The sequence below is a fragment of the Colias eurytheme genome, chromosome 15 (assembly GCF_061535395.1).
Source record: "Colias eurytheme isolate Ceu_HAF_F1 chromosome 15, ilColEury1 Martin Lab GWU primary, whole genome shotgun sequence".
Lineage (NCBI taxonomy): Eukaryota > Metazoa > Arthropoda > Insecta > Lepidoptera > Pieridae > Colias > Colias eurytheme.
This window is the reverse complement of record NC_142994.1, coordinates 5,311,412-5,326,041: the sequence shown is the minus strand read 5'-3', so window position 1 is coordinate 5,326,041 and position 14,630 is coordinate 5,311,412. Positions and strand designations below refer to the sequence as shown.

The 14,630-nt window shown below is 32.2% G+C and overlaps 1 protein-coding gene across 2 annotated transcripts in view; it reads right to left on the bottom strand.

Moving 5' to 3' along the window:
• rdgA (retinal degeneration A) overlaps nucleotides 1-14,429 on the bottom strand; it is a 72,143-nt gene extending 57,714 nt beyond the window's left edge. For both annotated transcript variants that reach the window (XM_090110404.1, XM_090110406.1), the window contains exons 1-3: nucleotides 14,281-14,429; nucleotides 9,586-9,729; nucleotides 8,660-9,399 (exon numbers count right to left, since the gene is read on the bottom strand). In XM_090110404.1, coding sequence (XP_089966530.1) covers nucleotides 8,660-9,399; nucleotides 9,586-9,729; nucleotides 14,281-14,370 — 974 coding nt within the window. In that variant the 5' untranslated portion in view covers nucleotides 14,371-14,429. The remainder of the gene's footprint in view (nucleotides 1-8,659; nucleotides 9,400-9,585; nucleotides 9,730-14,280) is intronic.
• Nucleotides 14,430-14,630: the final 201 nt, after the last annotated feature.

Sequence of the window (14,630 nt, the reverse complement as noted above, 5' to 3'; positions counted from 1 at the left end):
CCTCATATGTGGATATGAGACGTGTGAGATAGCGTGCGACATTTTCGCGACGATCCGTTGCGATTCGCCAACACATCTGCCAAGTGATAAAGCTATTTATAAATACTACTAATAGTATATTTTAGTAAGCGCGTGATCGAACACTTTAAAATGACTGGCTATTTTCGGCACAATAAATATGCTCCAACAAATATAAACACGGAACAGAATATCTTTCAATATGCCTTCCTACTTGGCGTCTCGTAACATTTTCTCCGTGAATACAAGAGTCTATGTATATTACAGAAAATGAACACAGCGAGAAAGGTGTAAAACTGAAACACAGAATTTACGTGAAAAAAAAAAACATATTTTTAAGTACGGAACTGACAGGTGTTCTCCCTGTTCAATGAATTTAAAAGTGACTTGATTAATTTTTCAAGTGAACTTAAACCTTTCCGCTAGGCGTCTGATAATTGTTCGTTAGTAATTATCATACTTTATTACCTACTTCTCCTTATTTTCTAAAGGAGAAAATATGTAGTGCCTAATAGGTATACTACACACTAATATACTACATAGCTACTACATTACACTAGGTACCAAAATATTAAGATTATTGGTACCTGAAGCTTATTATTATTTTCAAAAGCAAAGATGTATTCCCAGTAAATATTAATTTGCTCACGATCTCTCTGTAAATTAGCAACTTGATTGACGCCGTCTACAACCGTTGCTGTTGAAAAGTACCTAATGTCTAACGTTAATTAAATTATAAATTCAAATGTATATCTCACGGCAAAACTTTTCATGACACGAAAAAAATAAAGGAGATCGGGAAATAATCTTTGTGTAGGTACTTCACATAATTAAGAAATACATTTTAAGGTTAAAAAAACACACTCAGGTCTCAGATATACATATTACATATTTTGGAAAGTCTGGACTCTGGGAAGTCTCAATATCAAAAATTTTAAGACGTTTCAGATATTTGCAGCGAAGAGGTGATTTGAGAATATAATATTTATATGAGAAAAAGAAAAAGAGAGATAGTTTACCTGCTAATATGTTACCTACATGTAGAGTAGAGAATAGAGATACCTAGTTGTAATAAACCATCAATACGTTTAGATGAACGTAGGTATATTAATAAGGGCTTAAATTCAATTACACTTAATATTGTTATTGCTAAAAGGGTAAAGGGTTACAACCAAAGCCATATTCCCAGTATTTTTACGCTCCTAATCAGCAAATTTTAGAAGAACCCTAAATTATGGTAGTGTGTCGTGCGATACCTAGCCCTTAATAGGCTAATGCCTATAACTCATTTTTTATCTGTCCAGAATTATAAATTTTCTATTGTACTATTCAGTTAAATACTGCAATATTGACTAAATTATGTAAGAATTAATTTTTCGGCAAATACACGTGTACATATTATAGAGGCTATAAAAATATAAACTTTTAAATTATTCGCATGTTTTAAAAGTTCCACTGAATCGTTAAATATGACGTCGAAAATGGCATTGTCTAATTGACATCTCCCCTCAAGTTTTTAATCAGAGCGCATAATGCCACCGGGTGGTTATTTCTCTTGCTCCAAATACGTATTTAGCAAATTCAGTAAATGACGGTAGGCTACGTGGAAATTGAATTTCATTGGAATGCTCGAAGTCGTGAATTTTGGTAGAAAATGTTTGCCACTAATTCAGACGAGCGAATGAGCAGTGGGTTCGAGTAATTATGGCTGTTAAAATTGGATCATATCTCTGTAGTAATTATTTTGCTTCGGCATGATTACATTATTAGATTAGATTATCTGTAATTAAATATTCAAAAATATTTGTACGTCAAGGTCTATATGTTAACTCGTTCCTTATTTCTCCTTAAAGAACCGAGCGATCAAAGTTTTCTTTTAACCCATGCATAATATCTACGTTAAATTTATTGTTGTAGTATTATATGCCAGTAAGTAGTGTATTATTTATAAAATTAAGTATAATTTTATCTTCGATCAAATCATAACAATGTTAAAATCTCTATGTTAGAAAATATAATTATAAAAAGTTACTTTATAGTAAAGCAACATAATATTTATTATTTACGGTCGTTTTCTCATAGAAATAATAGGGGTTCATTAATCTAAAAATATTTTATAAGTGTCGTTTATTCCCTCAGTCCCGGAATCACAGACACAATAGAAAATCTATTGTGTCGCGGCCCGATCGGGCCGCTCGGTGGTCAATGGGTTATTAAACAAAATTGCCAGTTTACACTAGATTAGGTACATTTTCACTTAATCAAATTTAATTTCATAGTGAAATTAAGTGTAATGATCGTAATAACGTTTTAGTACCTGTCTTAACAATTATAAAGATAGGGCTTAAATTCAAATAAATTATTCAGCCGAATAAGCCGGCTGGGTTGTTTCCCAGGAAAAATATACAGTATTTGTTTCATTCGAAGCGAAGCATCTGCTGTATGCGCATATTTTACTCGAATTTTCTTTATTTTACACCCAAAAAATACAGTCAGAAGTCAGAACAAAGGGGCAAAGAAAGATGTATTTATATTATACGTGAAAATACTTTTATAGGCCTGATCAGACTGATAAGTATTCGACTACTAGTTCTGTAAGGGTATAATATAAAATACCCAATTAAGTAATTATAAAAAAGGTAAACGAAATTTTAAATATGTAAAGCGTTTCAGCCTAAAATTTTAATTTATATTTAAACCCTATTGTGTTTATCATATAACAAGAAAATATAATGTAATAATGAGGGTAGGTTAGAAATATACACTGTGACTACAATATAATACCTACTTCTATAGAGCCGTGAAGGAAAAAAGGAATAAAGGTTCTTACATTATTCGATTAAACCGATCCATTATTACATAAACATCAACAAGAGAACGATAATTAATGACGGTATGCGACAGAAAAAATAAATACCTATATCTAATAATTAATCGTCGCCAACTATTATGACCAACTTAGCTATCAACTACAAGATGGTTAAAAACTGAAACAAAATATCTAGAATCTTTGCTTGTAAGATTTTACTAGGATACATTAAAATTATCCAGCTTTTCAGTGCCAACCCGGTGTAGAACATGGCTTATAAGCAGTTATATTATTGCAACAATATATTTGACACAAATTAACATATGTATAAATGTTACATATAATATTACTCTGGGTGAATTTGCTTCTGTAAATTGAAAACGTCTATTAAATGGTCAAATGAATCCAATTAATTTCATAAGATAAACTTTGCTACAGATTATATAGGTAGATAAGATTTAATTTAATCTACGTGATCCATTAATTTATCAAAGATCCTTCAACCTTCCTTGATTCGACCTGAAATAACTGCGTTTACCGGACATAAATGTTCCATTTGTTAAGGGCGGTACTAATCACTAAGGAAGTTACTTTAAAATATTAGCTTTCGCTTTCCCTCATTTTTTCACACAAATAAATGAATAATTAGCATCTAAAACTTGTGTCAATTTAATTGCATAAAATCTTTGTATCATTGGATTGTACCACAGTATTACCATAGGAAATAATGGTAATACTGTGATTGTACTAACATAGATTAAATAATTCTTACACAACCTAATAAGATAGCAATAGAATAATTTGTTCAAATTAAGTTGCTAGGATTTGACAAGGGTTTACAAAAGTTATAGGGTCAGTTGCGAAATAACTTGCATCCGAAAACAATTAAAACAGGACGTTACAAAACAAAGTTTAAATTGAATAATTAACATTATTTTAAACTTCTTGATAAACCTCATTGTTTCGTTTACATTGTTAAAAATTTAAAACATACTTTTACGACGAAATAGTCTTTCTCAATTAGACTAAAATTAGTTTATACGGTGGTAAGTGTTGATATTACCTAAATGGTAAATGCAAACCATTTTAGACAGGGTCATAATATAATAGAGAGGATTATGTGCCCAATTAATAATTATATCATAATTAACCAAATGCATCGAAAATTGTGGTCATGTAGAGCTATTTTATAGAGCCAGTAAAGCTACAGTTGGAAATAATTTGCAAATCAGTGAACCGCAAATAATCGATTTATCCATCGATTGACAAAACCACGTTGTTAGCGATTCGAGGAATTCGTCACGTCAATATTTCGAAATACAAACAAGGTGTTATATTTCAGACTAAAGTCGCGCTACGAGCTTTTTCTATTCAATAAATTCACAATGAATATTTTTCGTGCCTATAAAATCGTTGGCAATTATTGTTAAGATCACGATCACATATTCATGTCAATTTCAGACTCATTAGTGTTCAAAGCATTCGCCGGGTAAAGAAACTGAATATGTAGATCATTAATGTCAAATTAGTACTTTTCTAAAACTTTTTATTTTCTTTTCTAAAACAGTCTTCAACATTCAATACAAAATTAAAGTTACATACCAAAGCTGGACAACAAAGATAGGCTTTGTACACCAAACATAAAGGTCGTAAAATAAAAAATAATCACAAAACGTTAAAACTACGTAATGGATTCAGTCGATGCCCGTAACTATTCACATACGTATAAACTAATTAGGGAACGTGCAAAATGGCGTTTGTATCAAAAGACTAATAATGCGGCAGCAATGTTCATTCAGCAGGCATTAGGGTGTAATTGGGCAATTATTCCGGATAAAGGATTTTATTCTTGTGCAAACACACTTATTCATTTACAGTTTGTTCTGTTTACGTATTGTTTTAATGTATTTTGCTCAGTTTAATAGAAGTTTTGGTATCAGTTTTAGAGGGTTTATATTTGAATTGGCAGTTTAAATTCAATATGAAAGCATTTACTCGGCTTCCCAATCTTAATGAGTACCTTTATGTTAGAGGATGTTCTATTTATTATAATAGAATTAATCGATTTATTTTTTATGATTGAATTTAATAAAAAAAATATTATTTACATACGATTTTGTTGCGTCTATAAGCAAACAAAATGTAAACATGTACCTAATACTATAAATTATGTTTCGTATGTTGTATGGCTTCATTATTACTTGATGATTCAGAATTGTGTCATGAATATGGAATGCGCGGATCAGGATTCAGGGGATACCCTTTAGGTTTATCCTATACACGTTCTATTAACACGCGACGCGGCCCGGTTTTGATCGGGTCTATTTTAACTTAATCATAAATAATATTTTTTTCTAAGGTATAAATTCAGAAATATGCAACATTGGAATAAATTGCATCAACACACAAAACTTCCGAATACTATATTGCGTAGGTACTAGCTGTGCCCCGCGGTTTTACCCGCATTGCTCCGCTCCTGTTGGTCTTAGCGTGATGATAAAATATAGCCTATAGCCTTTTTCAAATCAGACCAGTAGTTCCTGATATAAGCGCGTCCAAACAAACAAATTCTTCAGCTTTATAATATTAGTATAGATAACATGTACTAGTGCAGCTAGTGAAAAATCGGTACAAAATCCATATTAATAAGGTCAGAAACGAGAAATTAACAAACTTAATCAGCAATTTTCTTCTATCTCGTTTATCTATAAATAAGGGCTTAACATGCCCACGCAAGACACTCCCCCTCATACAAACTGAAACACACACACGTCATGACTCATAATATGCTATATCATTATTCTAAGATAACGAAAAAAACCTCATTCGTGTCGAATCAGAATTTTTAAAAATAAATGTTTGTCATAAAATACTTTATGATATTATATATTGTATCGTGAACAAGACACATTTAAATCAAAGCCAGCATTTCAATATGTATAGATTTAATTATATGTATACTGTAGGTTTTTTTTTATAGTTCAATAAGTAGCATACCTAATTATTTTATTATTTATTAATATAAAAAATAATTTGTTTTCTGTTTTCACTTCGTTCAGAAACAATTAAATATAATGAGGTAATTTCAAATCAAATTATATCGAATCAATTCATATTATGATTTCATTTATCAGATGTTTCAAGATTAAATTGACCGAGTCCACGCTGTTTTGCATATAAAATTAATGATATATTATGAAACATGAAAATGAATATTTATTAAAATTATACTTATTAGGACTTGTACATTTTAATGTACCTATGGCCAACGAAAGTGAAGGTTCATTTCTCTTCACAAAATATATAAAAACGATAAGGTAACCTACAATATTATTTTTTTCTTACATACTTATGTACCTATGTTATTAAATAATATCTTGTGCTTGGTACGTATGTGCATTGTACCTATCTTGATTTAAATTCTTTCTATGCAAAAAATAACATATTTGTAAATATTATTTCCCCGTTACCAAACGAGGCTAGAGTTCCTCAGTTTCTACCAAAATAGTGGAATAATATATATTATTATGTTGATATTAAGTTTCTCTGAAACAAAGCGTATTTCCGGGAAAACATATGTACAATGAAAACTGAGCCTATTGAATTCAAAAGTATAAAGTGGCATTGTTACTTTGCTTACTATTTTCCCCACTGAAATATATTTAGAACAAAGCTAAATTTATAAGATCAAAACCAATGTACCTACGATTTTTCAATAAGTGTCCGGTCGATAAAATGATATTAAAAAATATGTTTTGTGTCGCGTCTTTTTGCTCGATGGAATTTAATTTCTGCCTAAATAACAATTCTCATATGTATCTGTCGTGGTCATATCGTAGATTTGATCATTTCATGATATGAGTGGCCATTTCACGAAATGGTCGCATATCGTGAAATGGCCAATTTAGTTTGGCCACATCATGATGTGGTTTGGGCAGATCAATGATAAGAAATCGTTTCACGATATGGCCAATTAACGCACGGTTTTTTCATGAAATGATCAAAATTATTTGATCATATCGTAAAATAGTTACATTAATCGTTGGTAGAGGCGCTGCAAGCTCTGTGTTTATGTAATAAGATGGCGGCCGCTAGCGAAAATTAAATTATTCGCAGTTAAAAACTTCATAATTCGTTTAATAACAATATTATGAAGAAAGTCATAGCAAAGAATTTACGACGAAGAGGTATCTACGAGTACCTACTATGGAAAATGTGGATATCTTATATGTATTTAAGAAAAAATGCGACTTAAATAAAATAATTTAAGAAACTACTACTATATTATTATAATTGTTTGTTTTTTAAAAAGCGATCCGCTTCTGGCACTTGCCGGCCGCTGCCGCGGCACGCTCGCTTTGCTCGCTCGGCTCGTGCGTTGTTTATCAAAGTCTAACCTAACCTAACCTAACTGTTTTCTATTGCAAAAACGATTCGCTTCTGGCATTCGCCGGCCGCTGCCGCGGCACTAATGACATTAAACAAGTTTTTAGAATATAGTTATTCTGAATTTTTTTAATATTTTATGGACTCTTTATATTTTATACGATCTGGCCAAATGTGGATGACCAAATCGTGAAACGTTGACGATTTAACGATCTGATCAAACTATGTTGGCCATTTCACGATATGCGACCATTTCGTGAAATGGCCACTCATATCATGAAATGATCAAATCTACGATATGACCACGACATATCTATTGTTTTAAAACGATGGGTTTTGATGGTGAGTAAAATAAAATTCGATACAAGTTCTCAAACATTTCCTTTTTCAGTCGCCACAATTCAAATGATTTCACTAAAATCAACTTGTTTAAAATTTGATCCTATTATTTTAAGCTTGTGTTTCCATCCCGTAGTAGAGCAAAGTGCCTACTCCGTATTCTATCCTCTTAAACTTGGCGTTGTCTGTCAAACAGTGTTCAGAATTGTATTAAATATAAAGTGCTCTAAATCGAAGGCACTGGACGAGCTGAGAAGCCGGCCAACTCCAGAATATCGTTCGGAAATTTATTTTCTATTTGACATACGAAAACTTACTGAAATATATTTAGACGTACATAATTTCAAATAATTCTCGACATTGCGACGTATGTTATCTAAATAAATGTATTTTTTTATATTTATATCTATCTATGTTATAATTATAATTTCCAAGAAATAATGAATCGATATATCGGTTGTCAGTTCTCAGGAACATTTGTTGAATAAAGACTTGGTTGAACAGTATAAAACAAAAAATTACTTCTCCTCTATTCATAATAACAAGTCAAGATTTAGTAACAGTGACTTCTTGTTGTAAAGTACCTAAGTACTACAATGTCAATGAAGAAACTTGAAATTTGAATTGACGGTTTTTTTTTTTAGGAACATGGATAAAAAAGACCAATGCTTTTTAGAAACAAAACGAAAGCGTATTATAGATTTTACTCGTATGTATCAGTTATAGTTAATTGTGCAAAGAAATACAAATTATTACCGTAATATAACTGAAGTACCTAGCAATTAAAACTACGAGCAGTTTTTGAAATGGCGTATGCATATGCCCACAATAATAATTAATAATTGTGAGAATTCAATAAATAAAATCGCTTATTTCAGTTCTATGAAAACAAACTCCAAGAAATATTAATAAATTTTCATAGAAGACGCTAGAGGAAGCAATGTATTATCTACTTTACCGAAATTATGAATTGTTTATTGTTACAATTAATTTCGTATGAATTGTAAATTGGAAATGGAGTAAGATAAGAAAATAAATATAAACCAGCAAATAAGGTAAAATAAAACAATAAGTAAAAAGCATATTTATTGAACACTTAACACTGACCTGTTTTCTAAAACGTTCAGGACCACGGGCACAGCTTCAACCTCATCAGGAGGAGGAACTGCATAACTTGCTGACGGAGGTGCTTGGGCTGAAGTCAAAGCGAGTGCCTTGTAACGCGACTGTTCCGCCGTCGGTAACACAATATCCACGGAACGTGAACGTAGTCCTGTTCCAGGAACGGTCAGAGATTCAACACATTCACTTAATTCTTCAGCTCTAGCGCCTCCCGATACTTTGGAAAAACACGAATCGACTGAAGCTGCTCGGTCGCGCTTTAGTTCGGGAACCGCTAGATATATGTCATGCACTAACGAATCCCTTGGTCCACTGTTTGCGTTTTCCTCAGAAGCTCGAACATTTTCTAGGGAACTTCCCGTTGGCTCGACGAAGAAAGCTTCTTGTCGTGATATTGAACGTCTTCTTTGAGGTAAGACAGGAGGCTCATCGACAGGCGGTTGTAATTCAAATGACGGTGCACCGGGTGAAGGTGGAGGTGATTGTATCGGTGGGGGCAGGAGCATTCGCTTTGGAGGGGCTGGAGCAAGCAGAATTTTAGGAGATTCAACATCACTTTCATCATCTTCTTCGTCATCATCTTCAGCCGATGAAGAAGCTGGTAGTCGCTCGGGGGTAGTTCGCTCCTCGCTTCTGCGCGCTAGCCATGTTTCCATATGACGACAGTGGACGCATGGTGGCGGGGTGCCTTTTCCAGATCGGCGACGTGACCACAATCGCGGAACCTGCAATATGAACTAAATTCAGTTTACTCCGTTTTATTTAAAAAATAAAAAAGAATATATATGTATATAAGTCTTTGAAATTAATTCAAACAATTGTGAACAGATTTATATGTATCATCAAGTTAATGGTCATCGAAATGTAACAGCATTCTTGCATTATCCTATATGATATGATATCCCACTCACCTCCAAATAAGTGCCCGAGTCGTCAGATCCGGCGGAGTCAAAGGAGCGGCTCCTCCCGCCAGCCTGCGGCACCGACAGAAGCGAGCTGGCGCCGGTGCCGCGAGCCGCTTCCAGCTGGATCTCATCGAATGACGCCGACCGGACCTTTAGACCATTCCATATTAGTTTTACATCAGTTACATAAAAATATATTTTATTTGGTTAAACAATTGACTAATCAAAACAAGGGTTTATTTAAAAAAATATGAAATCCATTCAAAAATAAATATGATTTCCTTTAATCTCCACGGGCTCTTTCGATATTTTCATAGATAACATTCAGTGGCATATAAATGAAAAGTTGTAGATTATAAAAGCTTTCATGACGTGACCAGTACAAATTAATTTAATTGTAATTCCAATAGTTCGGGGTATTTTCATTTTACTCAGGTTGAAATATTTTATTTGATGTTTTTGGTCGGTTTGATTAATCTTTGCCATTTTATGAACGTCAACTAGATATAGGAGTCTTTGGAGAATATAAAGATGATATTAAATTATTATTCAAATGATATGTTCAAATGCGGTTCAAAGGAACATAAGTTAACATCAAGATTACACCGTTCATATGCACGAGTCGCACCTATCACATTCCTATTTGCTCGGAGCGACCGGGACGAGGACGAGTGCATAAGTAAATTCCGAAGTAGATGGCATACACGTGTTTGTTGGGAGAGATACGAAATATCTTATTAAATGGCATACTGAATTTCTAAGATTTATTAAGTTCATTGTATACGATGGTATAGTTATACAGATATATATCTATTTGTATCTTATGTAAGTATAAGCACAGAATACTTAATAGTAGGTAAAAGGTAAATTGTTCAAGAAAACAATTTGTACTAAAGCTCTTTCTAATATGGTACCTACATAAGTTTTTAAATGGATTATTTTGAAAATATAATTTAAAATGGTAATAAGTTGAAACTACTTTCTTCATAAAATATTTATAAATTTAATAAGATTGCATAAATGTATGTTTAGGAATAAATTTTTTAGCATTTTTCAAATCAAGTTATATTTCAAGAACACTTTTAAACTTCATGCAAGCTAAGTAAAAAACTTGTTGGAAGAATGTAGGTTTTATTTTCCAGGTTCTTTACAGAACTACAAGATGTAGGTACTTAGAAGTAGAAAAGTTAATTGCCTTTTCTAAAACAAGACCACTTCAAAGAAAAGGCGAACTATAGGGAATATAATCTCATCTTAACCGGCTACAGTTTCTATGAATTTACGATAATGCTTTGAATGCGTTTAAAGCACTAAAGTGCTTGTAAATGATTTTAATTTAAATGCTAAATTATCTATTTAGATAAAAAAACTAATGTCTTCACTCTACATCCACTTGAACTCTTGATTTTTTTGCTTAAACACTAAATTCAATCAATTTAATCACGATCATGATAGATCCATGATCATAGCTGATGCCTACGAATAACTTTACATTTGATATTATTAATTTCCATACAAGATAGCAGTATCATTATTTTTTGATTGATTGATTTTAGATATACATATGTAGGTATATCTAAAATCTACATTCGTTTTCTATATCAAACTATTTAGTTATGTTTCTATATCTCTTACAAGCGTGCAGGCTGCAGCCGTACAACAAAAGATTTAACTTTACTAGCTAGCTATTAAATTACGTACTTTTCCTTCTGTGAAATCGAAGAAAAGCGAGGGATAGTTCTATATTTTGTTTTTACATTTAATATCCTTCAGCTTATAGCTATTCACCGATCCTCTCAATAAAGTGAACAAAAAATAACGACTACTATTCAGCTTGTTAAAAACAAAGCTCTTTAGTTGGATTTATAAATCGTTAAGATGTCTTCGAAGATTTATATCGTTTGATGTGTTAGCCAAATGTGTGGGTTTTTTAAACCCGGCTTAAAAGATAGCATCGTACGAATTACATGTGAATTTTCTTAAGAATTTTCGATACTAAGGTCAAATAATTACAATACTTATTTTAACTATAAATTTTGTAGATATATCTCCTTCATTATTTAAATACATTATTCAAAAATTTTAATATATTTAAAAAGAATCCAAGGAATTGTAACAATTAAATCGCTACTGAATTTCATTAACGGGTATGAATGCTATTTCATATTCCGATTGATGACAAATACTCCATATCGCATAAAGTACTTTGCCGTACATTACTCAGAGATGAAAGTTTTGGTAGTATAGATGGATGTTTGTTAGTCAATTTAGTGAAACTACTGCGCCGATCTATTTGAAATTTGGAAGAGGATTAGGTACTACAGTTTAGTAGAACTAGTTGCAACTTGGTAAAATGTAAAGGGAGGTATCTAAACAATGTAAAGGGAGCTATATAAACATGAAGCTGACGTTGCTGATTAAACGACTTCCTTATTTTTATAGTCTGTTTAGTTTAAATATTGTTTGTTTAAATATTTTTCAACATCAATATTTCCCTCTCGTCGGTTGCCTTTTGTAAACAATTGATCTTAAAGAATTTAAGAATTTTTATTTCATAGATATTATCTAGTTTTAGAGGATTTGATTTATTTTAAATGGTAGACAAGTTATTTGCTAATATGTCCGGATCTATTACAAGTATCTACATGTGAAACAATTATTTATTGTATCCGCCATATATTCTATATTGTGCTTCTGATATTTACAAAATGTCGTACTTAAACGAAAAGTAATAATTTCATACGTTATTTTCTTTTCTTGCTACATTAAAAGCATGCAATGTCCATAACAATTTCTTTCCGCCCCTCCATTAACAAGGTAGTAATTTATTTGCCAAATTAATGACCACTACGCCTACTAATGCTAAATGTATGTGAAAACCAAAGGTTATTCCTTAGTAAACGTTTTCTTACGAATTAATATAAGTATAATATCGTATTTTTATTTCTATCTAAATGTAATTAATCACCGTGAAATGTCACGTTGTGCGCCTTGTAGTCTCAAGTGTAATGTGGTAAATTTTCTCGCTATACAGCTATTTTATTTTATATACATATTTTGTTGTTAATTTGTTAAGTGCGGAAGTTGATATACTTCATTTATTTAAAAAAATTACGTTCATTTGAGAATGCAGAGGTTTTTATGTTATAAATATTGAAAAAATACTCCACCACTGTACGGTGAATTCCCATTTGATGTTAAAGTATCAAGAGTGAACTCAGGCTTAAAGCTTTCAATTTAAAAGCTTAAAAACTGTTGCCTTAAAATGTATGTCGAAATTGTAAAAAAATACCAACGTTTATATATAAGAATTTTTTATTATCTCCATTGCAATAAATTTTCTTTGAAATTTTATAGCACAATACAACTTTTGTCAGGTTTACAAAATTCTAACTCGCCGATAGCGTCGCTACGGGAGATGTGGCTTGGAAAAATAACATTGTTGAACATTCTGACTTCAAAGTAACTGTGACGTCGTTACAGAGGAATGACGTCATAACATGTTCGTATAGCTGGAGAGTTTCGGACCATAATACATATTATGTATCGGGCAGAGCAAATGTTACTGGTGAGCAAATACGGATTACTGCTATGTTTGTTATGCTGTGGATATACATGTATAATGTGTACCTACATAGTATGTTAGTTCAGGTTGCCATATTATCAAAGAAGAATATGAATAAGCATTTCTAAATTATTGAATTGAATATGTTGAAAACAATTTTTTTGATAATGTTTTCCAACAACTATTTAGAAATACATGGTTATATAAAAAAATCAAAATGCACAATACAAATCCAATATTATACAAACAAGATTTTCAAGATAAACACATATAAAGATTTTTAATATCTAGTCATATAATAAGGATAACTATCATATAATCAGTATAAATATCTTGTCACATAAGTAATGTGTATACGTAGCTTAAGCTACGACGCCGCTCTACGAGTCTACGACTGTAGAGTTTCAACAAGCATTTGTCATTAGCATTGAGTTGGATAAAAGGATAAAAATAATGGCTCAAATTGAGTATCAGGTGCAAGTAACGTTAGTAGCTAACTACTTAACTAGTTAACTTGTTGTAGTTAGTTTATTGTACATGGAGCTTAGCCCAAACTTTTAGTTAGCTCTAAAGTTGCACTGTTCCTTGTTCTTTCGAGATTTTATTTATGTGCCTTAACAACTTAAAGCAGATTTCTTGTAGTGTTAAGTAATGACTCATCTAAATCAGAGTTTAATTAGTACATAATAATAGCTGTTAATGTAAGATTAGACTCCTAGATCTAGTCGATTGGTCAGATATAACTTTCTACTTTAGATCTTAAATACTTCGTACATTTTTAGTTTAAATATGAACACAAGAGAAGAAAATTGTTCAACCACTCTTGAACTAGAACTTATGAGTGGGGTAACTAACTTTCTGAACGACTACTAACTAGCTTTTCGCCCGCGGCCCATTTTGTCTTAAACCTATTAAATCCTATTCTAAAAACTTCCTCCGGAATAATTTTATTTGTTAAAAAAACGGATAAAAATTCTGTAGTGTAATTTTAATAATTTAAGCCTATATAGGGAATGGACGGACAACGCCAGCGATTTTGTTTTATATTATGTATAATAAAAATCGATTCAGCAGTTTTTGCGTGTAAGAAACAAACATACAAACTTTCGCATTTATAATATTAATAGGATACCAACCTGCTTGGGCACTTCGAGGCTGCTCTGCGTCTTCATATCGGCGGGCGTGGGTGTCTTGGATCGTTTGAACGTGGTGCGCAGGCGCTGCATCGCGGGCGGGGCGGGCTGCGCGCGCGCCGCTCATGTCGCGGGCCCGCCCCGCCGCCCCCACCGCACCGCGCTCTTAGCAACACTGCAATATAATAAAATATAGAATGGGGAATTTTTTATGTAATTTTATACTATGGATTCTGCCATCATTTTTAAAATGATTTTGCCTTTATGAAAACTGCGTGTTTGAATAAAGAATTTCCCTACGAATGTTACGGTAACAGTTTTAGAATGTTAGGTGATATTACTTTGCCCCAAAA